Source organism: Xiphophorus hellerii, chromosome 18, assembly GCF_003331165.1.
Source record: "Xiphophorus hellerii strain 12219 chromosome 18, Xiphophorus_hellerii-4.1, whole genome shotgun sequence".
Taxonomy (NCBI): domain Eukaryota; kingdom Metazoa; phylum Chordata; class Actinopteri; order Cyprinodontiformes; family Poeciliidae; genus Xiphophorus; species Xiphophorus hellerii.
In genome coordinates this window covers 3,343,118-3,369,340 of record NC_045689.1, presented here as the reverse complement: position 1 = coordinate 3,369,340, position 26,223 = coordinate 3,343,118, and the positions used below count along the sequence as shown (strand labels likewise).

At 39.1% G+C, this 26,223-nt stretch overlaps 1 protein-coding gene across 1 annotated transcript in view; it reads left to right on the top strand.

The window, feature by feature from the left end:
* axl (AXL receptor tyrosine kinase) overlaps window positions 1–26,223 on the top strand; it is a 46,681-nt gene that overhangs the window by 8,268 nt on the left and 12,190 nt on the right. The window contains exons 5-10 of the mRNA XM_032590947.1: window positions 10,082–10,162; window positions 10,252–10,367; window positions 15,012–15,207; window positions 22,428–22,567; window positions 23,759–23,903; window positions 24,525–24,542. Of these exons, the coding sequence (XP_032446838.1) occupies window positions 10,082–10,162; window positions 10,252–10,367; window positions 15,012–15,207; window positions 22,428–22,567; window positions 23,759–23,903; window positions 24,525–24,542 (696 nt within the window). The remainder of the gene's footprint in view (window positions 1–10,081; window positions 10,163–10,251; window positions 10,368–15,011; window positions 15,208–22,427; window positions 22,568–23,758; window positions 23,904–24,524; window positions 24,543–26,223) is intronic.

The window sequence follows — 26,223 nt, the reverse complement described above, 5'->3', positions numbered from 1 at the left end:
GGTCGGGTCGCGGGAGGCCCAGACTTCCCTCCCCAGCCACTTGTTGCAGCTCCTCTGGGGGAATCCCGAGGCGTTCCCAGCCCAGCCCAGCCCAGCCCAGGCCAGCCCAGCCCAGCCCAGCCCAGCCCAGCCCAGGCCAGGCCAGCCCAGCCCAGCCCAGGCCAGCCCAGCCCAGCCCAGGCCAGCCCAGCCCAGCCCAGGCCAGCCCAGCCCAGCCCAGCCCAGCCCAGCCCAGCCCAGGCCAGCCCAGCCCAGCCCAGCCCAGCCCAGCCCAGGCCAGCCCAGCCCAGCCCAGCCCAGCCCAGGCCAGCCCAGCCCAGTCCAGCACAGCCCAGCCCAGAGACAGGGTCCCTCCAGTCTGTCCTGGGTCTTCCCCCGGGGGAGGAGGCCCCGGGGAAATTTTCTTTTCATTAAAATTTTCTGTCCTTTTCAGTAAGTGAAAATGAAATGCACAAAACAACTACATTTAGCATTTAAGAGAAATAAAATAGTTGTTTGTCTGTAAAACCTAAAGTGATAGTTTTAGCTCCATCTGGTTCAAAAGAGTCAACATATCAGCCCAAATTACGATTCATCTGATTAAACATGATTAAAATTAATTGATTAACCGGGAAAATGGGTTTCACCTTCCTGTTGGAACCAGTCTATTAGTGTCTTTACCAACAACCCAAGTATTTTATTTTATTTTATTTTATTCTATTTTATTTATTTATTTTTACAAACAACTACCAAAGTAGTTTGAAAGTGAGCTGAGCGAAGTGCTAATTATGTAACGGTGCTCGGCTCTGGAGAACTCTAACAACTCTAAGTTTGTTTGTTTTCACTACATGAACTATTAGAACTAAAACCAGAACCGAGCTGAATAATAGAGCAGAAAATGTCCAAGCAGCTAGCAAAGAAACCGCAGGCATATATAAAGAATAGAAACCTCATGGACCGCTCCGGTCTTTTGTCGCAGCTCTAGCAGATTGTTTCCAGGCGGCATTTGAAGCCTGGATCCACGAAGAGAGCGCTGTCCAGACCACTGTCCGAGGAACGATTTCTCCAATCTTCCCAGTAAGAAGGAGACATTTGAGTCTGAAAACTCAAGTTTTGCTTTGATGAAGGCGCCACTAGAAGACTGGACCCGTGAAGAGAGCATTTTCCAGACCATATGAGGACAACTTTTGTTATCGTGGGTTTGCCTTTACTTTAGTGTTTTTTTCCGGGGTTTATTTTTTCTACATATTGTCTGTACACTTGCTTCTTTTTTCAGTTCAGTTTCAGAAATACTTTATTGATCCACATGGAAATTAAATGTTGTTATAGCTCACCAAGATTCTTCAAAGAGCCATTGAAGATGGCTGTTGGCAGAAAAGATCTCCTGAAGCAGTCTGTACCACACTGAACCTCAAGAAGCCTCTGACTGAAGATGGATGCTCCGCCTTCCCAAGACAATCTGATGAAGAGGATGGTCAGGATGGTCCCTAATTTTCTTGATCCTATGAAGAATCCTTCTCTGCTTGATCATCTCCAGAGGTTCCACAGTCGTCCAGAACAGAACCAGCCTTCTTTATCAGGCTGTTGAGCGTTTTTAGGCCCCTGGCTCTGATGCTGCTGCCCCAACAAATAACACTCTCAACAACAGACTTGTAGAAGATCTGCAGCAGCTTGGTGCAAAGCTTGCAGGACCTTAGCTTCCTCCAGAAGTCCAGTCTGCTCTGTCCCTTCTTATAGACGCTTCACTGTTGCGTCTCCAGTCCAGTCTGTTGTTCAGATGAACATCAAGGTATTTATATCCCTCAACTGCCTCCACTTCTTCTCCCATGATGGAAACAGGTTTGATCTAATCCTGTTCCTCCTGAAATCAGCAGTCATCTCCTTTGTTTCCAGTTTTCTCTGGAGCTCCGGCTTCCTGGCCACAGTCTGAAATCATGACTGTTCAGTCAATTGGTTTCTAAATTCTCATTAGGCATGAATACAATTACATTTCATGATACACTATACTTGTATACTATCTAATTAATTGTTGCTGTTCTTTCAGCAATTGACCTTTTTGAGTCTTTATGCTCCAGTTAGTGATTAATCAAATTATCATTGTGGTGATTATTTAGTCAAGCAGAGTTGATTAGCAACACCTTGCTGCTGCACTGAGATTCTTCGTCTTTAAAATTAGACTCTAATTATTTAACAGCCTGAGATCAACTTTAGTTTGAGATGAACCAGGTCACAACAAGACACAAGCAAACAGAAATGCTTTCACTGCATTTCATTCAGCCGTGACGCAGTTTGAGGTTGAGGTTGGTGAGATTTTTTTTTTTTTTTGATGGAGGAAATTGGACATTTTTTAGCAGAATTGTGGCACAATGGCTGCTAGTTGTTTTCTTTTTTAAAGTGTGAATAGAAAACCTTTTAAACAAGTTTTCACATTACGTTTGGAGCAAATATGGAGGTTACAATGTATTTTGGGGGAGCACAAACAAAAACATGAGTTGGAAATGATAAAAACTAATTCTGCAGAAACAATATTATATTATTAACGTCAGACAGATTTTTATGACCTGAGCCGAACATAATGCGGGAACATTTCCAGAAAGTTCTTTAAAGGATAAAACAGGACCACCAAATAATTATAATCCAGTGAGACACACTAAAAAATACAAAATCAAAGTATTTTTGTTTAGTTTCTAGTGAAAATATTTTAGTGTATTTGACATAAGACAAAAGTAACTTTCCAGCAAGATATAGGTGCGGGTTTTAAGTCAGTAAATCCTAAACATTAAAAAAGTACTAGTTCCACTGGCAGATTATTCTACTTAAAACATGGGGAAATCTGTTATCATAAGTGAAATGATCTGCCACTGGACTACTACTTTTTTGTTACCTAGCAACCCCAGCCAAGCCCAGCCCGTTACCTAGCAACCAAGTTTGAGTTCCACTGGCAGGTTAATTCGCTGATAACACGGGAAAAGTGTCTGTTTGTGAAATAGGAACTAGAACTTTTTCATCAATATTAAGGAATTATTCACTTAAAAGAACATTCCATTTGCTGAAAAGTTATTTGTGAGTTTTGTTTCATTTCACGTATAATAAGACATTTCCAGTAGAAACTGGACCGAAATGCTTTTGTTTTTGTAGTCTGATTCATTTTATGAAGCTGTTGAGTGGCTCTGATTGAAACCAGAGTACAGTAAGGAAGTAAAGAAACGGATGTTAATAAGAAAAAGAGAAATAAAAGGGAGAAGAAGAAAGGCAGCGGCTCACAGCTGTCTGGCAATCGGCAGCTAAGTGTCAGGAGGAGAGGCTGAGTCAGAGGGGATAGAGGAGAAAAATACCACCGGCTCTCGATCGGAGCGAATCTACTGAGTCATCGCGGCGGGCTTCCTGCTGTTTACCAGGAATCGTTTGACAGTAACCTCCACTCACAGGTCTGGAATGGGCATCTGCGCTTGTAGACCGCAGATTAAATCAAGTTAAATACAAACATTGTTGCAGAAGGGACTCATGCTCTCAAATGGCACGAAGAACATTCCAGCCATTTAGAATTTAACAGTGACTCATGCTAATTCATGCTGTTTCCTCGCTCTTCCTTTTCATAAAGGGGACCTATTATGAAAAATATTCACATTTTTCTTGTTTTTATACTTCAGTTTGGGTCTCAACTTCCAAAAACAGATTAAGCTCTTGGGGGGGAAAAAACAGCTCAGCTATCTTTTGGCAATAACTTAATGATTTTTGGTGTCTGGGAAACGAGCCGCTTCAAAAACCTCCAGAATGTAACGTCACAAATCAGCAGGCACTGCCTGTTACCTAGAAACCCCAGAAGCCCAGCCTGTTACCTAGCAACTCCAGCTGAGTTCCAGCAGGTTTGGTCAGCTGGTTTTACTGCTCTGTACAATGGCTGCTGGAAAAGACAAGTGTTTTGTTGTTAATTTACTATCCAGAAACCACGTGCTGCATTCTTGTTGGTTGTGCGGGAGGCCTTACTAATGCTTTTCAAAGATGTACAGTTGTATAATTGTGCATCTGTTCGTAGTCACGTTCATGTGCGAGTGTAAACATTGAGGTAGGGGGTGTGGCCAGCAGCAGGTTATTTGGATTTAAAGTGACAGAGACCCTAAAAAAGACCATAGACCTTCACTAACCTGTTGAAGGAATCATAATAGGTCACCTTTTAAAGCAACTCTGAACCTTTTGATGAGAAACACCAAGTTTTTACACTAAAAGCACAATTAACTTTCATACTTTGAATTAAGCTGCTGAATTGTTAGAAATAACTAGAGTGTATTACCGTAGACTGGTAGTTTGGTCTTTGAAGTTGGGTTATGTGAGGTAATTAGGAGTAATCAGTGCCATACTTGAAGTCGAAATTGGTAACAGCGGCTTCAGTTTGCGGATTCAGGGAAGAATCGTCACGAGGGAGTCACGGAAAAAGCTACAATGATTCAATCATAAACCTTTTTTTAGCACTTCAAATGAAAACTTTATTAGTTGTTTTCGAACCTTTCCACTTTTGTATGGGGGAAGTTGTTTTCAACCATGTCACAATTTTATCGCCAACGCAACATTCATGTTGCAACACAAGAAATATGTCTGGAACATGGCGGTTACTGATGACTAGACACGTCACTTGTATGTAATATTTGATTGCATCATAGTAATCTCTCATAGTAAATAATCGTTGATCTTCTTTCGTTTTAAGAAGTGTATGCTAGTTTGATTTTTTCACTCTGTGACCATTTTTACAGTGAAATCAACTAAATAAAAGCCATATTAGGACACAAATTGTCTGTTTTTTGACAAGCTTTGCAGGAATTAATGCACGCAAAGGTTGTTTTGACGTCTGTCATGGAGGAGTTGGCCTCTTCCTGAATCTCTTAACTGACACTCATCTTGTCAAGATACCTTTAAATCTTAAATGTACACCAGATGTATAAAAGAAAAAGGGATGCGGTGCCTACTAACTGTCAACACTAAGAGAACTAGATGAGATCAAGAAAAAGTCTTAAGAAAATAAATAGGGGGAGGGAAGTAGTTCAGTTCAGCTAGTTTTACTCTGACAGTCTTGTCATGTAGATATGATATGGAATTGTGTGTGTTTTGGTTCAGATTGCAAAATAAAAGAAAGGCAAACTATCGACCAACTCTGACAGTAGAGCAGGTGTTTAAATTAGCTAATCAACCACCGCTGTGTTAGCTTAGCTAATAGAAGCGGTAGCTAATCTACCACAGAGATCACTTATTAATAATCGCAAAATTAACATCAAATCTGGAAACATAAAACTGTAACTGACTGAATGTTCCTGTCTTTGTGTGGGAAATGTTTGAGTGTTGATTCCTGATGCATTTACAGTGGGGAGAACAAGTATTTGATACACTGTTGATTTTTCAGGTTTTCCCACTTGCAAAGCATGTAGAAGACTGTAATTTTTATCATAGGTACTCTTCAACTGTGAGTGATGGAATCTAAAACAAAAATCCAGAAAAATACAATGTATGATTTTTAAATAATTAATTTCTATTTTATTGTGTGAAATAAGTATTTGATACACCAGAAAAACGAAACTTAATATTTGGTACAGAAACCTTTGTTTGCAATTACAGAGATCAGACGTTTCCTGTAGTTCTTGACCAGGTTTGCACACACTGCAGCAGGGATTTTGGCCCACTCCTCCATACAGATCTCCTCCAGAGCCTTCAGGTTTCGGGGCTGTCGCTGGGCCACACGGACTTTAAGCTCCCTCCAAAGATTTTCTATTGGATTCAGGTCTGGAGACTGGCTAGGCCACTCCAGGACCTTAAGATGTTTCCTACGGAGCCACTCTTTAGTTGCCCTGGCTGTGTGTTTTGGGTCGTTATCATGCTGGAAGACCCAGCCACGACCCATCTGGAGTGCTCTTACTGAGGGAAGGAGATTGTTGGCCAAAATCTCACGATACATGGCCCCATCCATCCTTCCCACAATATGGTGCAGTCGTCCTGTCCCCTTTGCAGAAAAGCATCCCCAAAGAATGATGTTTCCACCGCCATGCTTCACGGTTGGGATGGTGTTCTTGGGGTTGTACTAATCATTCTTCTTCCTCCAAACATGACGAGTGGAGTTTAAACCAAAAAGTTCTATTTTTGTCTCATCAGACCACATGACCTTCTCCCATTCCTCCTCTGGATCATTCAGATGGTCATTTGCAAACATCAGACGGGCTTTGACATGCGTTGGCTTGAGGAAGGGCACCTTGCGTGCACTGCAGGATTTTAATCCTTGACGGCGTAGAGTGTTACTGATTGTTTTCTTTGAGACTGTGGTCCCAGCTCTATTCAGGTCATTGACCAGGTCCTGCCGTGTAGTTCTGGGCTCATTCCTCACCTTCCTCAAGATCAATGATGCTCCACGAGGTGAGATCTTGCATGGCGCCCCAGACCGAGGGAGATTTTCCGTTATTTTGTATTTCTTCCATTTTCTAATAATTGCACCAACTGTTGTTGCCTTCTCACCAAGCTGCTTGCCTATTGTCCTGTAGCCCATCCCAGCCTTGTGCAGGTCTACAATTTTATCCCTGATGTCCTTACACAGCTCTCTGGTCTTGGGCATTGTGGAGATGCTGGAGTCTGATTGATTGAGTGTGTGGACAGGTGTCTTTTATACAGGTAACGAGTTCAAACAGGTGCAATTAATACAGGTAATGAGTGGAGAACAGGAGGGCTTCTTAAAGAAGAACTAACATGTCTGTAAGAGCCAACATTCTTACTGGTTGATAGATGATTCTAAACTGGTTTAAGCCTTCACCAAACTGATTGATTGATGTCTCTTTTGTAAACCTTTGGTTATAGATACTAAAAAGTGGTTTTCTTCAACATGAAGCATGAAAGACCATTCTAGTGAAGCATGGTAGCATAATAGAGGCCTCTTAGGCTTAATGACCCCATCCCAGCGGAGTTGGTCAACACTGTGATCACAGTGAACAAGATCCTGATTACTTGTTGGTGACAAATGTGACATTTTCAGCTGGGAAGTGAATTATTCTGCGGTTTGTTGATGGGGAAGGAAAGAAACGCAGAAATATGTGGCGCAATCAAGGGCTGCCTGATGAGCTGTCGGTTCGCCAGCGCAGCGTCAGTATCGCCTCCCTGTTCTTCCTCGCTAACAGCCCCTCGCTTCAGCCGGCGCGGATCATACACCCCTGTTCTTTTTCCGGCCTCCACACAATGGAGGCTTGGTGCCGCCGGCGCTGGACAACGTGATTCTGTGCAAACCTCAGTTTGTGGCCGGCTGGCGATGTTGGGCTGTTAGATAACGGTGATGAAACTTGACTGCCACATGTTGGGTGTGTGTGTGTGTGTGTGTGTTGGCCTGTTTTTGTGTTGTGGAATCTGTCGGGTGTGTGAGCCCACTGTGAGTCAGTGTGTGAGAGGATTCATTCTCCGCTGGGAGTCAGAATGTGTCACGCTCTTGTCCCCTTCAGAGGAGCCCCAGGCCTGCTAGGGCTGCAGTCTTTCACCTAGACCCCAACGCCACCCACCTCTTTGTTCACATAACTCCACTCCAGAAGGCTGCATTCTTGCAGTAACAACAAGTTAAGAACCAAAAACATGCAGTTTTGTGTTTTATCTGTTTAAGATAGTTAAGCTTAAGATTTTGGATCTCTTTATGAACAGTTTAATTTAGATATTGACAGAGTTGTAAAGTAAAGAAATACTTTGTTGCTGTAATTAAGTAGATTTTTCAGGTATGTTTCTGAGAACTCTCTACATTTTAAGAAATATCTGTACTTTGCCCTCCTTGTATTTCCACTTATAGCTTGTTACTTATATGATGAAAAAAATGAAGGAAAAGAATAAGTGTTGGTAATCCACTATTCAGTCGGACACAATAACAATAATCAATAAACTTTAAAGTATAATTAATATTTAACACTGGAACTAGAAGACATTTTAAAATAAATAAGCAAAACAACAGAAACAGCAAATAAAATGAATTATGACGTCTCTGTAAGCAAAATTGCCCTTCAAAATAAAGGGCTAGTTGAAACCAAAACACCAGACTGGAGACTTTTATTATCCTTATTATCCTGTTTTTAGTAGAAAAAGAGAAGAACGGTAAATAGTGCAAATGGAAATTATTGAGCTCCTTTTAATTTATCAAGCGATTAACTTGATTTATTGCTTATTGCAACAGGATTAAGGTCTACGTCAACGTAGCATTTGGCGAAGGCTAATGCTAACGCGCTAACTTCAATTCCAATTATATCTGTCCTCGAAAGACTACAACCTTTTATAATTCACATTCTTACAATGTCATTAGATATTGTATTCATATTTATACAATATCCGTGTTTTATTTTGTTTCTGTATGTTTCTTTTTTTTTCAGGAGAGGAAGCGGAACTGCTGTGTAAATAGTTTTCACAATAAGAGCATGAATATAAATGTGTAACTACTTTAAGAGTTAACAGTTAATAAACAAAACTTCAACACAAACAACATCAAACTTTATTCAACTAAACATTTATAAAACAGCTAGGTTTAGAGTTATCTGGAAAAATTAATTTAGGGGAAGCTAAGTTCGCTAAACATTTTCAAAGTGCTAATCGAAAAATTTGCTCCACTATTAGCAGATAACTGGTAATCCTGAGAAGAGCGAGCTTACGTTTCCTCTAACTCCATGTTTATGTGAAAAGAAAATCTAGTTAAGTTGGTCTTTTGGCCATTAAAATCTCTGTCATTTTGTGTGTTTACTATTTTGCCAGACAAGCCTCCCATAATGTTGACTTCTTTCATTTTCAGGCCTTTGATTACTGTTCAGCCTGAGTGGGATGTCCTCTAATTAACTCCTCCTCTGTTTGAAACGCAGGGGATCATTCCTGAACTGGTTCTGACTGGGATATAGTCTGCTGTCTGCAGACTTTAAAAATGTTTATCTCTATAGAAAATATGCAAGTGAAGAGAAAAACATGGAGATTTTATGGCTGAATGTCTTAGAAATTGTCTTTAAAAAACATTTGTGTCTCTAAATAATTTCTGAAGGTTATTTTGAATATAGATGCACAAATTGCTTCAAAAGACTTTAAAATCCAGTTTGGGTTTTTGCAGTGAATTTTTTGAGAGATGGAGAAAGATTTCACATGGAACGGAAAAGCTTTGTTTTTCATGGATTTGCATTTTTAGTTTTTTCTTTAATAATAATAATAAACAAAACAATACATAATCCAAACTGTACTTTCACATAACTGACATTTTACTTCCCAAAACTTAAATGTTACTTTATTCTATCTAGAACTAAACCTGTCGCAATAACAAATTTTGCTTGACTATAAATTGTTCGAGCAATTATCGCAATAAATGATAATATTGTTGTCCTGAGACCATTTTCAATTAATGTATTGATAATGGCATAATTATGCAAGTTTGCTCTCTCAAAGACCGCTAAACTTTAATTTTGTAAAGAACAGTGTATGCAAAAATACAAAATCTTATCAAACATTAGTGGTCTAGTTTCTAGTGCAGATATCTTGGTACACTTGAAATAAAAAAATAACTTACAAGTGGCTGTTCACCAAGATAAAGAGGCTTGTTTTAAGTAAATTATTCCTTAGTATTGGTGAAAAAGTTCTAGTTCCACTGGTAGAATGTTCCACTGCGCCGTTACCTAGCAACCCGATTTTAGTTCCATTGGCAGATTTTTTTACTTATTATAAATAAAATAATCTGCTAATGGGGCCAGAACTTTTTCATCAATATTAAGATATTATTGACGTAAAACAAGCTGCTGTATTTTGCTGAAAAGTTGCTTTTTAGTTATTGTTGTTTTATTTCAAGTGTTCTAAGACATGTGCAATAGAAACTAGACCAAAAATACTTGATAATTGTTTGTGTTTTTGCAGTGCATTTTTTGAGAGATGGAGAAAGATTTCACATGGAACGGAAAAGCTTCTTTGTTAATGTCCTGAAAACTAGCGTTATAATCAGGAGACCGTGGAAATGGTTTTCCTCCCACTTTTCTCGAGTCGGCGTGAATTTTCTCACGTTGATGCTGCTTCCTGTTCCCAGCGCTGAGCCAGGGGTTTTGGTGTGAACTGACTGACATAGTTTGACTTTGTTTCCAACCAGGTCTGAACAGAACCAGCACTTTCTCCTGTGAAGCTTATAACCAGAAGGGCGTGTCGACCTCCCGGTCTGGAACCATCACCGGTAATCGTCCTTTAAAAAGTCTCTCTGCTGAATTCGCTGCTGCAGGATTTTTGTTCACTCTTGTTTTGGTGTTTCTTTTCTCTCTTTAGTTTTGCCATCTCCTCCTCACAATGTGAAAGCTGTGGAGACCAATCAGACCGCCGTTCGTTTGTCCTGGCTGCCTGGTTATGGAGGAATCTACCCGATAACACGCTGCTCTGTTGAGGTGAGACGGAGCAGGATAAGTGGGAAAGCAACATCCAACCTGAAACTCTCTCACACTGTTTGACTCGGATGTTAATCAAATACTCAGTAACCGATCAAAACACCAATTATTTAATATTTAAAAATTACATAATCAGATAGAGCAAATTCTAAAGTTATGTGGAAATTTTTGCATTTTAAGACAGAAATGAAAACAATTCATATAAATAACATAACTACAAAATAACAAAATCTAAGGAATCTAAGAATCTTTAACAAAAACTGCAAGTGTGTCTGGATTGGGATATATTATAATAAAATCTTGTAATATTTTGGTCTAGTTTCTAGTGGAAATATTTTAACACACCTGAATTAAGACAAAACTAACTTATAAGCAAGATATAGGAGCTTGTTTTAAGTCCATGATTTCTTCATATTGATTTAAAAATTCACTGTTAGATTATTCCTCTTAGACCATGGGAATCATTTTGCTATAAACGAAATAATCTAGTACTTTTTCATCAATATTTAGGAATCATTTACTTAAAACCAGCTCCTATGTCTTCCTGTAAAGTTACTTGTAAGTTAGTTGGAACTTATCAGATGCAGAGACAGATATTTATTGATATTTTATCAGTTTATTAATGGCTTTTATTAATACATTCTGGCACAACCAGAAGAACATTCAGGATTTTAATTTGGCTAAATTGAAAATGCGTTTGGCTGTTATAAGTGAAGTAATCGCCTAGAATTAGGTTGCTAGGTGACGGCCTGAGCTTGGCTGGGGTTGCTAGGTAACGGCGCAGCGGAACATTCTACCGGTGGAACTAGAACTTTTTTTTTATAAAGATAAAGGAATTATTGACTTAAAAAAACTCATATTTATTACTGAAAAGTTCATTGTAAGTCAGTTTTGTTTTATTTCAACTGTACTAGGATATTTGCGATAGAAATCTTTGCTGTGTGTAACTGACTGGATGTAACTAGTTACTGCCCAACTCTGCCCAAATTTCTGCAACCTGAATTTTAAAGAAAAGGATGAATCCTTTTCTTTAGGTTGCCTCGCTCATCCTGTTCCCCTCCCTGCTGTCTTCGTGCATGGATCAGGTTTCGCTCTGGGAAAGTGGCCTCCTGAACTAATCTCATGTAGCACCACTCCCTCTCCTTGTGTCTGGTTGCCACCATCCAGCTCCGCGTTTCTTGTAGCTGAAAGGAGGAAAGTTTTCCTCCTGAAAAAAAGAGAAAGAGAAGTCGAGCGGTGCAGCACCACCCCTAAACGTCTGGTTCTAATAAAGCTGCCCCCTTCCTCCCCTCCACAGGGGGAACAAGACAAGGGGCCAGCCTCAGCAAAGTGGGGCAAAAATCTGAGTAACAGTTTATTGTGTAGAGAGGAGTAACATGAAAAAGCCTGCGATGTCGAGAGCAGAAAGGCTTTACTGTGTTTCACATAAAAGGCAGCAGGAAGAAGAGAGAGTGAATGAAGACAGGAAAAGCAGTGACAGCAGGTATTGTGGGTCTGAGCCATTCAGCGGGATGAGTCAGAGCAGAACCGGAGCAGCACATGAAACACTTGTTTTACAACTCAGAGCTGATTCAGACAGTTGTGTTTTCATCTGCTCTCCTGAATCATTCAGACTACTTCCTAAGTCTTCTGCTCACGCCATGAGGAAGGAAAACCCATCCAGGGTTTAAAACCTGCATCATCATCAACACCACATAATGGATTTAAGACAAAACTAACTTATAAGCAACTTTTCAGCAAGACAACAATCAAGGGCGTCGAACTTATTTTTATTTTGGGGCCATATAAAAAATTTGAATGTTCTTAAAGGGCCGATTGTTCCAGAATGTATTAATAAAACCCAGTAAGCTGTGAAAATATCAATAAATAGTTGTGTGTTTCAGCAATCAATAAAAAAGTTAAGTAAAATTAAATAATATTGATCAGTTCATCCAGGATTTGGTGATTGTTTTTATTTTATTTGCAATCAAAATCACAAATTTTTAGAAATATTTGTAAGAAATTTTTACTATATTTGCAATAATGTATGATGTTAAATGTGACTTTTTATTGTCACTTAATCCCAATGTTTTTGCCAATTTTAAGAGACATTTTTAGTAAAAAATCATTTAAATAATGTGGGAAAACGGTGGATTTTGCGTGAATTTTGTGGATTTGTGAAAAACTGGAGGGGCTTACTGGTGGAGTCTGGAGGGCCACATAAAAAGCTATGGAGGGAAAAATTTGGCCCCCAGACCTTGTGTTTGACATATGTGGTATAAGTGATAAAAAGATATTTTTTCCATGTTATACTAAAAAAATCTGCCAGTGGAAAAAAAAAGTACTAGCTTTTTTCTTATTATCAAGTTCAAGTTAATTGTAAGTTAGTTTTGTCTTCATTCAAGTATAGTAAAATATTCACACTAGAAACTAGAAAAAACGTGTTTTGCTGTGTATAATGTATTTCACGCTGCAAAAACAAGTAATTTTGGTCTATTTTCTTGTGAAAATATCTTAGTTTTGTTTTAGATCAAGTAAACTAACTTACAAGTAACTTTTAAGAAAGATATAGGAGATTTTTAATCCTTAATCTGGATTAAAAAGTATTATTTCCTCTGGTTGCGTTACTACATTAATGTGCAATTTAATTGTGAAAACACACTTATGTTAGTTTTGTGTTATTTTAAGCGTGTTTTTGCAGTGCAGCTCTTAGGCTCATCACCTAACAGCGTGCGCCTCGTTTATAGAAAAACTACGTTCGGTCTGTAGCATGTAGCAGCAGAACAATGGTCTGGACAAACAACTTTGATGTGGTTTTGGGATTCCTGCAGGGAAGATGGTTTCCTGTTGTTCCCCCTTTTTTAAAAAATGTGTTTACTGCAGAGGCAGCAGGTTTCTGGCTCTGATTTGCAGCTGCTTTCCGTGCACCTTGCTGAGCGATATGCGTGTTCAGCAGGTTTTACAGCAGACAATTAGCACTTAATGACACCTCCCATTGTCCCAGTCTACAGAAGGTGCAATCCATGCTAAACTTGCATATACTGTATAACACAAGAATAAAAGCTTAGGAAAACATATAGTGTGGCTCCCTGGCAAGACTTTTTGATTAATTTATTGCATAGATTTTGACATGATAAAACTGTCAACATAGGTTACGGTTCTGCCCAGAACCTTTGTACCAGCATGTTTCTGATGGGCCCATGAATCAGACGCACTCAAGACGTAATATTTGCAAAAGACAAAACTGCTTCTCTTTACCCACTGGAGGTAAATTTTTGCTTCAAAAAACGATCTGATGGGACGCTGGACAAGACTATCGCTGTGTTCAAGTTGTGCTAATAGCAGTTAGCTTATCAGCAAAAGCTATTCAAGGCTAAAATAGCATTTCAGTGCTAAACATGTAGCAGCAGCACAGACGTCCCCAATGCTAACGTTAACATCACAGTCCACATTTCGAAGAGGTTCCAAGAATCATCAGGAGTTCCTGTAACACTGAAACTAAACACTTATACCAATCAGATGGTTAAATTACCTAAATAGCAGATTTAAAAAAATAAATATATTTGTTCTTGAGCTTTTATGTCTTATTTATTCAGTAAGTTAGTTGCAAAAAGGGTTTTAGAATGGAAAATGTTGCTTATTTTGTTTATATATAGTTTTTGATTAAGATTTGATGAATTACAGTCCCTGAAATTAATGATTAAAAATTACAATCAAGTATCACTACTAATAAAACAGATTACAAATACGTTAATCGTTTACTGGATCAGCATGATCGCACAGTGAAGCTTTAGAAAACCTCCCGCTTTAATTATTTTTGCATTTTTGGGAGCATACCCAGAGAGCGGTCAGTAGCTTTTTCAATTCAAAAAGCCACTTTTGTTACCAACAAACAAGATTTGTAACTTTATTTTATTTTATTCTTTTTTAACTCAAATCATTGTAAACATCCACAGGTTTTTGTAGATATAGTTCAAAAACACAAAATCCTACCAAGTATTTTTGGTCTAGTTCCAGGAGTCAGTATCTTTTTACACCTGAAATAAGACAAAACTGACTTATTAGTAACTTTTCTATAACATATAGCAGCTTGTTTTAAGTCACTAATTCCTTAGTATTGGTGAAAAGTTTGAATTCCACCGGTAAATTATTTCACAATCAACCGTTACCTAGCAACCACAGCCAAGCCCAGCCCGTTGCCTAGCAACCCAGTTCTAATTTCACTGGTTATTTCACTGATAACAAGGGAAATAGAAACTAGTACTTTTTCATTAATATTAAGGAATTATTGACTTAAAACAACCCTTCCTTTTTCATGCTGAAAAGTTACTTAGTTTTGTCTTATTTCAAATGAACTAAGATATTTTTATTAGAACTTACTAGAAACATGTTGAGATTTTGTGTTTTTGCTGTATAAGTATTAGAAATATTTCAGATTTTTCTATTTCTTGCTGTTCTGCTCAAAATATTATTACAATTGTATTAAATCGTGTTTTTTTTGTTTTCTCTACCAATGTTTTGATTCTGGGAATCACGGCCTGTTCCTGTTTTCGCCCTGTGAGCCACAACAAACAGACAAACCTCCCACACAAGAACGGCTACAGCTGCTAAATCCGGCACAAAGGCTGCAACAACTTAACGCTGTGCGCTATCTGAACGTTTCAGGCCAAGCAGTCGGGAGATTCCTTCCCGGCAGACTCGGATAAGACGATACACACCCAGAAAGTGAACGTCCCACCAGCCACGCATCTCATCCAGGGCCTGGAGCCCCACACGCGCTACGCCGTCAGGGTGGCCTGCGACAGCAGCCAGGGGCCGTCTGACTGGTCGCCCTGGGTGGAGCTTCGCACACAAGAAGGAGGTGGGTCTCTCAAGAGGATTGATGATGAATATTTTCCCCTAGCCCTCTGAATGTCAGTGTTTGTGTTGGAAGTATGTGAAGGTCAAAGCTGCCATGTTTCTTCTAAGTGATCTCCAAGTTTCCTCCCTCTTCTGGTTTGGGCTGACGCGCCAGGGAAAGTCGCAGGTGCAAACCAAAGTCAAGCGTTTAGATCTGTTCATTTCGCTACAACTTGTTTGTTTGTTTGTTTGTTTAGCACATTTCAACAACAAGGCAGCTCAAGGTGCTTTACATCATTGAAACATACAGTCATCAATTGTGAAAAAAGCAATAAACATTTCATTCTGTCAAATTCCATCACCAGGATACATCAAAAATATTGATCAATGTTCTGCTTACTACTAATGAAAACAAACAACAGACTAAAAACAGTTCATACCTAATCATTTATCTACTTATTTATTTATTTTTTCTTAACAGCAAAGTTGTTTCTATGTTTCTACTACATTTTTATATTTATTGAGATATACTTATTTATTATTCTTTTTTCAATTATTTGACTTGCCTTCGAGAGTTGCTCATTTTTTAAACATTTTTCTAAATGCCGTGCTTTCTTTCGTGCACAATGGCAATAAAAGAAATTCTGATTCTCATTCTGAAAAGCAACTCTAACCAGCTGGGTTTTTAGTCGAGGTTTAAAGGAACACAGTGTTTCGGCTGTTTTACTGTTTTCTGGTAGTTTGTTCCAGATGTGTGCTGCATAGAAGCTGAATGCTGCTTCTTCATGTTTAACCTGAGAGGTCTGGAAGGTTGCTATGGCAACAGCAGACATTTTAGCTGATTCATACACTTCCAACAGTATCTTAAAGTCTCTTCTCTGAGCTGCAGGGAGCCAGTGGACGGACTTTAGAACTGGCTGATGTGCTCTAACTTCCTGGTTTTAGTCAGAACTCCAGCAGCAGCGTTCTGGATCTGATGGATTTTTTTAGGCAGACCTGTGAAGATACTGTTGCAGTAATCAATGCGACTAAAGATAAACGCATGGATGAGTTTCTCTAGATCTTACTGATTATCGCTGGAAATCTCCTTCAGGTGATAGAAGGCTGACTTTGTAACCGTCTTTATGTGTCTCTGAAGGTTCAGACCCAGATTTCAGGCCTGATCTCTAGTTTCCATCTGTAATAACTGAAGCTGTGCGTTGACTCCAGATCGTTCCTCTTTAACGCCAAAGATAAAAACTTCAGTTTTGTTTCTAATCAGCTGGAGAAGGTTTTGGCACAACCACACACTGATTTGCTCTAAGTATCTGTTCAGTGCTTGGATGTAGAGCTGTTTGTCATCATCATAGTTTTGGTAACTCATCTTATTTCTTGTTATAACCTGAGCTAATGGGAGCATATAGATATTCAATAGGAGGAGGCCCAGGATTGAACTTTGGGGAACCCAGAATGTGACTTGTGTCCGCTCCGATGAGACGTCATCTATTGAAACAAACAAATCCGAGTTCTTTCGGTAAGATTCAAACCAATTTACTGCTCCACCAGAGAGTCCTATCAGCATAAAAGCATAATTTTCATAGCAAAAGTGCATAAATGTGCTCTCTATTCACATGTTTAAGCATGTTGGAGGTTCACACTGCAAGCTCATCCTGAAAAACCTGACCCCATGTTGATTTGAAGTATTCCTGATAGGTGCAGCATTAGTTTCCCCTTTATGAAGGGTCAGTCAGTGCTTTCCCTGAAACGGGATGAAAAAAAAAACTGCTTAATAGTAATATAATGGTGGTTAGATGTAGGCTAGTTTCCAGTTTTTAGGTACTTCTGGGTTATTTAGAAAAGAAAGTCTGAGTGAGCTGAATAAGCAGTTTCAGACACGTGAATGGGAACACAAAAGCTGTGTTGGTGGCTTTTTAAAAATTATTCTTAGTTTTTTTTCAATATTCCAGGCATAACATATGAAGAAGTTGGATTCCGACGTACAGCAAAGCATTTTGCTCCACTAATGGATACCTGGGCACGGTGTCCTAATCATATGATTGACTTTATTAAATCAGGCATCAAAGTAGAGACGTTGCATGATGAAATATGAACCTGTGTTGGCATGATCTCACCTTTCTGCTTTATGCACATGTGAGAGACATTCTGTCACCTGGAATCGAAAAGAAGTTATAATGTTGGGAACGGCATAAACCTTAAAACTCTCAGCACCGAAAATAAGCCGAAAGCTAAATTCCAGTAATCCCAGAGGAACAGAGGAAAAGAAATCTCCCAAAGAGCCCCCAACGGAAGGGGACCGGAGACCCAGAAAGACCCCGGACAAGCCCCCAGGGGTGTAGCTTCCTCTCAAACTGACCATGTAGGGAAAAATCCTACACTAAAGGCAATGAGGTAAAATCAACTTTTTAGGGCTTTACATCATGTTACAGTGTTATTCCCTTCATTCTTTCATGCATGTTTGAGGAATCCTTTTGTCGGTGCCTCTCCTTCAGACTAGCGACAGCAACTATTAGCAAACACCTGGTGGGACTACTGGTTTACTGAGTTCCTCAGAACGGTTAATAAACGGCATAATGAGGAGCTTTGTTGTGATGATGTGCTGAAGGCAGCATGTCAGAAAGAGCAGGAGCTTCTTAAAGAGACAGAGGCCCAATTTCAAGGCGTCAAATTGCGAAGTCAAATTTCTTTTAAGTTATGTTTGACATATGTAGCATTTTTATAACAACTGAATGGAACATAGTTTCTTGATTGTGCTATAAAATGGAACTATGTGTCTGGAAAATACATAATACCTTCACTTTAATGCATTTCTACTGCATACCAGAGGGAAAAGCAAACAAGCCACATTATTTGATTATTTTGAAACATCATTAGCACCCCTGACTGTAGCCATTTATAATACTGTAGAAACTTCATTTCACATCTAAGGCAGTCTGGACGTCACCCAACATGCTTGATTTTAGTAAAAGGTTTCAGTTTTTCTGGCTGAGGCCAGCAGATCAATCGTGAAAACATTTCATGAGTTCATGGCAAAGCTTCCCAGCATCACTGATCCTAAACAATTTTGTGTTTCATGCCAAAAAAAAAAAAGGTTTGTTATCTGTCCTGTGTAGTTCACTTTAACCAAACTCTAGTTTGTTTACTTTGAAAGTCTGGTTCATTTGGGGAGGTGTGAACGCTCAACTGAACTCTGATGCGGACCGGTTCGTATGGATATGTGAACGCCAAGCGGACTGGAGAGGAATTGGACTGCAGCACAGGGCATTCTGGGTAGATAGAACCAAAATAAATGTGCTAGTTTAGCGGTAGCGGGAGAAGTAGCTTGTGTTTTTTTACCAAAACAACAGAGAAATCCTACAATTGCTAAAATTTGATGCCACTCCATTTTTCTTTACATTTTGTGCTCGGTGTTTTCAGAGGTTTTGATGTCGTTTCCTTCAGTGGTTCTTGGTGCAGCGCCCCCACAGGCGAGGAGTCGAACAGGTTTTTAAAAACGTTTGCTTCATTTCACACAACTCTGTGTGAAAACTAACCACAGCAGCTAAAACTGTAACAAATGTTACAACTTCAGTCCCCAATTGAACCGAGTCTACCGGACTATCAGGTGTGAAAACACCGTACGCAGATTTCCAGCTTATATTTAAAAGATTTTGGGCCGTAAATCTCTCTTAGTCCAACTGTGTTTATAAAAGAAACCAGGCTGCGCCTCTGTCTGCCCAGTTTCATCCGTTAGCAGATGACAGGCTGCTTCAGGAGGGACAGAAATGGAAAACGCTGTGGAAAGTCTCCTGAAAGGCTTCACTGAGTCCTTCCAAACGGTAATGTTAAGCAGCGGTGTGTTTGACTTTAAACTGAGGTGGGATTTTCCATGCCACCTCATGCTGACTCCATCCATGGATTTTAAAAAAAATGGCTGGAAATAGAGGATACTGAGGAGAGAAAGAGATGGTTTTGGCAGGGGCTTTCCATGATGAAAGCCACCTCCAATCATCGAAAAACGCTCCAACGCAGCATTTTTCATTTTCTCATAAACAAGAAAAAGGAAAGAGGGAAGTAGGACTCGTTAAAATGCTGGTCACAGGCAGGGTTAGCAATTTCACTTCTTTATTTCAGAAAAAAATGGCAGAAATCTTGGTTTCCTTTTAGCGGTGAGAAAGAAACAAAGGAGTTTATGATTTCCTTTAAGAGAGAAATGTCTCTGCACTTGTCTAAATGAGTCAGAGGATAAAAAAAGCGGAGGCCTGGTCACAGATCAGCAACATTTTCCACATCTCTCTCTCTCTCTGGTTCTGGTCGCCTCTTTGCTGTCTGTCTCTCTAAACGACTGTCCAAATATGTTCTGCTCTGTCCCTTGAACACATCATCCTCCTGCTTTCTCAGTGTGTTACACATCCAGATCCTGAGAGCTGTTTCTCTTTCTCACATCCATCATCTGTTTCCTGAACAGACTCCCCCTCGTGTTCTTGTGTTTAATCTTTTCCTCTACCTAAAATCCAACAAGCGATGTTGTGCGGAAGGGTTTGAGCTGAACATGGAAACAAATGTAAGGCAAAAAAAAGTAAAAAGGTTTGACGGTGGAAATCAAGAACAAGAGCTTGAGAAAACACAATTGTTTAGCGATTTTTCTCGAAACTCGTTTTTCTCCCAGGAGGACGAGTGAGCAGCGGATGAATCCAATCTGAAACAAAAGAAAACAAAACATTTAAAAACACAAAGTTTTCATTTTTGCTTCTGTCTGTACTCTAAAATGAAAGTATTGAACCGAGACAGAATTAGTCCGTTTATTTCTATTCATGCAGGTTTAAAATTCCAAGAGGAGACAGAATGATCTGAATTTACAGCCAAATCGGGGACGTTGCAACATACAGCATATAGTTATGAGCAGCATAAGATTGCTGCTGGGACTCCAGGGTTGCATTAGAGGTCAGGTTTAAGCCTTTTACAAGGAAACCCTCACTAAGATTGACAGGAGAGACTGAGGATAGTTGTGCAATTCATTGTACTTTCCAACAAATGTTTTATTGGGATGTAATGTCCTTTCTCCACCCTGATACTTCTACATAAAATTCAACACAACCTATTGCTTTCAGAAGGCACCAATTAAGTAAATAAAGTGTGGTTTAATCACAGGGTATGTAAACACCAACCATGTTTGGTCCACTTTAATCAAATTCTAGTTTGTTTTTCTAGAAAGTCGAGTCAAGCAAAACGAATCTACAAGAGTAAGGTCTCAGTTTGGTCTCAGTTTGGTTGGAGTGAACTCTGAATATTCTTTATAAAAGTTATACTGCAGCTTTAATTGAGGCATCAGCAAGCACTGCCTTTTATTTTACACACCAGCCCTGTTTGGTCCGCTTTAATCAAACTCCAGTTCATTTGCCGAAAAGTTTGTTTTTGTTACAGGATAAAACATCAGCAGCAAGTTCTGGATTTTTTCATTTCAACCAATGGCTTTCACTTTAAGTAAGCCTTATTTTCAGCTGGTTGGATCTGCGTGCTTTGGAGCTAAAATCTGTTTGAAAAAGGCCCAAAAGAGAGGGAAGAAATCTTGGCATCTTTGGGAAAAAGGAGAGAGAAAAAAAGTTTGACGGAACAAGGAGACGCAGGAGAAAGAGGAGCGTTAAGGTGGAGCCGGACTCGACTCTGAGGTTGTTTTCGTTGTCGTTCGCTGGGAGAACACGGCCGACATGTGGAAACAATCAACCGCAAAACGATCCCTGATAACATCATCCATACTGTAGGCTGGGCAATGTTTCCCAAAACTCACGGTGACTTCACCAGTGAGGGCGTGTGTGTGTGTGCGTGGGTGTGGGGGTGTGTGTGTGTGTGTGTGTGTGTGTAGTGGTTCTTTAGCGCCTCCCTCGCAGAAACAAAGCATAACAAAAAGAAACAAAGCCAGCTCTCCTACTTGAGAAGTAGATTGTTGGAGTTCTGCGCTACACAGAGCGTCAATCTCAAACAAATTCCTCATTCCTTTCCTGGAAAGTTTTCCAACTGCTTTCACACAGGAAAAAAAAAAGAAACAGGCAGAGGAGAGTAAACCAGAGGAGGAGGTCAGGGAGTGGACTCGCCTGTCCATGGTGCCCTCATGTGCCCCTTTGCTGGATTCCTCCCATTTCCTCCCACTTCATCCCCCCAGATGTTGCAGATTCAACCGTCCTAAAGCCTCGAAGCTGTGAAAACAACTGGTTAGCCCCTGGCCTCTTTCACCCAGCTGCTGGCTCCCCCGGCTTCTGCAGGCTTCACCAACTCAAATATAAGACTTTAATTAGATTTAAGATCTGTATCACGGCAGAAGAGTACTAAAGGCAATCAGATATTTATATAGTAGTGTTTTCCCCCCCAGAATGCACATAGCATCGTACCAGAAGTGTCACCAGCTGCTCTTACATTAGAAATACTTGTAAAACTTCTAATAGTCCATTAAAAAAAACACAATTTTGCAATTATGGTGTTTCCATTAACTAAGAAATAAAATTAAAAACATGGTTGAATAGGTTTGTTCACGCAATAAATCATTAAAAACATGCATCATCCTCCAACTACTTCCTGTTGCTTTTCTTTTCTGCCAGTAGTAGCATCTGGTTGTTAATCATGAGACTATAATGCAAGAAAAATAAAAGTTTTCATTGCAGTTTTGCGAAATACAAAACTGCAAAACAAACTTTGATACAACCGGAAAGTCACCTCAAAAACTATTTATCAAAAATATTTGTTTTTTTTTTTGTTTTTTAAATTGCTGTGTTTCCATTAAGCAAATTTGCCCAATTTGCTTAATTATATGATCAAGAAAATGCAGCTATTGGCAAAGACGAAAGCTGTCCACTAGTTACGTCTGCATTGGAAATATAAGCTGTTTTTCGGCTGTCAAAATGAGTTTATTTTAAAAAACTTCAATGAATCACAAGAGTCACATGATCAACAACCTACTGGCTACTGGCGCAAGCCACGAAGAAGAGGACGACAGGAAGTAGCTGGAAAATCACGCTGCATGTTTTTAATGAACAAATATATTCATGTGTGGTTTTAATTGTTTAACGGAAACACCGCATTGGCGAAATTGCTTTTTTCTACATTGCTGAAATATAGACAAAGCTTTACCCACGTTTGTAATGAAAATGCAAAGAGATGCAAAAAGTTAGCTAACTAGCAAGCTAGTTAGCGGTAGCTTCAACCGCCTCGAGTCACAGAACCCAATGAAGATGACTGACTTTAATGTCGTGTTTTTTCTCACCCGTGTTTCAGTGCCAGACAGCCCACCGGCCAACGTGACCGCCAAGCCAAACGGGACCGAGGTGCTGGTGTCGTGGGAAGAGCCTCCGGGGAAGCTGAACGGGGAGCTGCAGGGGTACCGGGTGGAGTACAGCACACCCTCCATGCCGCAGGTCAGCTCGAAAAACGAACACAGGCTTCATTCATTCAGACATTATCGGACATTTACATGTCCGTTAATGTAAATAAAGTGTGATTTAGCTGCCACATTGTAGCTAAATCTGCTTGAGATCTGTAGTGTCTATGCAGGTTGAGGGCAAAACAAACACGTCAGAAAACTAGATGCATAGAGGACCCATGACTTTGAGACAGACAAAAAGAAAATATGTGGACACTCTTGACCAATGTGAGAGAGAAAGATTAAATATCAAAATGGCTGCTGTCAGTATCGGCCCGTATGACACGGAGAAGTAAAATTGAGAAGTAAAAACAAGTTGCCTCATACTATTTGATGAACACGAAGAGTGCGTACACCCCGGAGGAGCTACATTAGCTAGGCTAATTTTGCTAGTTCCGCAGTAAGTACTACGGTAAATATCACTGATATTTATCCTAGTATTACACAGGAGTGGATAGAGTAGTTGTGATGTACTTGCATTGTTCATACCTTAAATAGGAGAGGCCAGAGCTAGTTCTTAGCCTTTGGCTTTGTTGTCATAGCAACTCCATAGCAACTGCCTGCCAAGATGTCTGTCAGTTACAAAGTCACACGAGAACTATTTATCAACAAGAAATACATGAAAATGAATATTAGAGGACGGTAATTCTCCACAAAATAGCAGGTTGGTATGTTTGTTTATGTTTCAAAAATGACTCATATTTCAAAATAAAGGTTCAACTTCGACCTCTACTTAGCCCTGCTTACTGCTTTGCCTAAAAATAGAGTCCCTGGCAGGGTTGCCAGATCTGACTGACAGTTTCCAGCCCAGATACAATGTCAACTTAAATAAAAAAGAAAAACATCCCAAATCTCAAAGTCTGTTAAAGCTCATGATAAAAGTGATGGATTCTAATCATTTCAAAAGAACCGATAAAATGAGTGCAAGAACAACATGTTGTTAAAAATGTTGAAGTTTTTTATTTCTCTGTTACACAGTAACAGCTACTTTAATTAATAGGATGTTCTAATTTTTTAATTGCTAACTTGACACCATCTAGTTGGATCAGAAAACCAACAATCTTCCACATTTGTAACCAAGAAACACAAACAAAACTATGAATTTTCTGAAACTTTATGAACTTGTGTCATTAAATGACCAGTTCACTTGGTCTTATGTGTCATCTTTGTTTCTTTTTGTTACCAGTTTAATGCGGATGCTGGATTGGACACAGAGTTCTCCATCAATCTGTCCACCCCGTTGTCCAACGTGTCTTTTAGGGTCTGCGCCTACACAGGGGCCGGTCATGGACCCTGGAGCCCCGTAAGGATTCTGGTCCTCAATTCTCCTGGTGAGTGACAAGAAAAATCAATAACAAATATTAATAAATTCTATTAATCAGATGTGTGGTTTTTATTCTAAAATAATGTGGTTAGCTTAACTGTAGTTATTTAAGCTAGTTAGCTTTACTATTGATAGTTTAAGTAACTTTTTTTCATTTTTTGTATTTGGAAAGACGGATTTCCATCACGTTCCTTAATTACAGCTTTAGCCGTTCAAGGTCGTAAATAAGGATGGAGTCAGAGTCCAAGTGGTTTCATCCATGTTGTCTTTGAGTTTAAGTAACTTTAACTTCAGCTAACTATGGGTAGCTTAAGTAACTATACCTAACTATAGTTACCCTAACTTTTCCTTACGCTGACTATAGTTAGCTTAACTAACTATGCTAACTATAGTGGGTTAGGTAGCTGCACACAAGCTAACTATAGATAGCCTGAGCGCTGAACATAGCATGCAAAATCTAAAGAATTTGAAGCCATTTACAAAGTTTGCAGAGCCATCAAGGCACAATAATGTCTGGTTGAAAGGAAAAATGTAGAGAAATGAGAAATTATTTAATACTTGATGTATGATTTTAAATGTTTTTCTCTTGCAAATAAATATAACAGTTTTTCTTTTCTTCATTCCACAGAAACGGGGAAATTCAGAGGTGAGTCCACATGCAGACCCTTCAAACTGCTGTGACAGAATGACCGGTGGCGTGTTGGTGGAAGTGAGCTAATGATGTTTTTTGGGATCTTCAGAACTTCTCTTTTTCACTTTGTGTCACGGGCTTCCTCTGTCGTGTGCGTTCAAAATAAAAAGAGGAAAGAAGATAAAATCGAGAGGGGTAGAGGAGGGAAGAGAGGCGGGTTGGCTGAATGGGAGAGACGCGTCATAAATATTTATACCAAGCTGAGGCAGTGTAGCACCTCTGTTTGCTTTGTCTTAAAGACCCAGACATCAACAAGAAGAATGGGAGAAAAAAGTGAAAAGGAGGCAGGGAAAGTTGGGGGAGGATGAAGAGTTGGAGGTTTTTATTTGCAGTTTGTGCAAAAGGCAGAAGATTTCAGAATGAGCGATGGGATGGCAGCAGCTCGACTGAGGGACAGAGAAAGAGGATATTTGTGGTAGATTTATCTGAAAGGCAGACATTAGGTCTGAAAGGCTTTAACTGCAATTCATGACAACCTCCATGGAAACATGGAAGACATCGGGAAAACTCCCATTTTCTATGTTCAAATGTGATGAAAACACATTAGATATTTCACTTATAAGACTTTAACAGATTTGCTTCCCTCCCTTAAAAAAAATATAAAATAATTTTAAAAAATTAAAATTTTAGAACTGCAGCCAGAGATGAGATTAAATCCCAGGGTGGAAAAAAGTGTCAGATTTGGTTTTGGCTGCTGCTACTGGAAATATTAAAGCAACAAACGTCCATTCAAAGATAAATGTTTTTTCCAGGATGCAATGGTTATACAACAAACAAAATCAATTAACTATAAAACAGGAACTGGATGCAGAAGCTGGGATTTATTGGTGATGATCTCCGTTTCTGAGCTGCACATTTCACTTCTTTTCTTAGCAGAATAATTAGTTTTTATTTAAATTGGTTGGTTTCTTGGCTTAGATTCGACTTTTAAGAAAATCATTCTAGAAATGTAATGTTATCCAGTCCAAAATCAGTTCTAGTGTGGATTCTGGATCCAGTAGGGACACCTGACTGTGTCCAAGTTTCAGCCACCTAGATGCTGATTTGAATCAGAATTTGAAATTATTATGATGCTCATGATGAGTACATGTAAACTTTTGACCAGAACCGTTTAATTCTAAGTTTATTCTGGAAACTTTTGATTTATTCTTATATTTATTTATTTCACACGTCTGTTTAGATTACATTTGACCTGTATGGCTAAATCCGACACATTTGCAAGATAAAGAGAAAGTCAATAAAGTTGAATCGATTAATCATGATCAATCAATTATTGAGATAATTGTCAATTAAATTAGCAATCGATTAAACTTTACCTGGAGCTTACAGACTCAAAAAAGCCACTTGCTGAAAAAACCCCCAACATATTTAGAGCAGTAATTACACTAAAACTGTACAAAATATATGTATATACAGTATATATATATATATATATATGTATATATATATATATATATACATATATATATATATATATATATATATATAGATATAGATAGATAGATAGATAGATAGATACACATTTTACATTAAGCTAAAAGCAGATTCACCTGGTTTAAATTCACTAAAGGAAAGCTATATTATTGCATTTTAAGCAATAAAATGTTTAATATTCAATTTTAAAAAAGGAATTTAA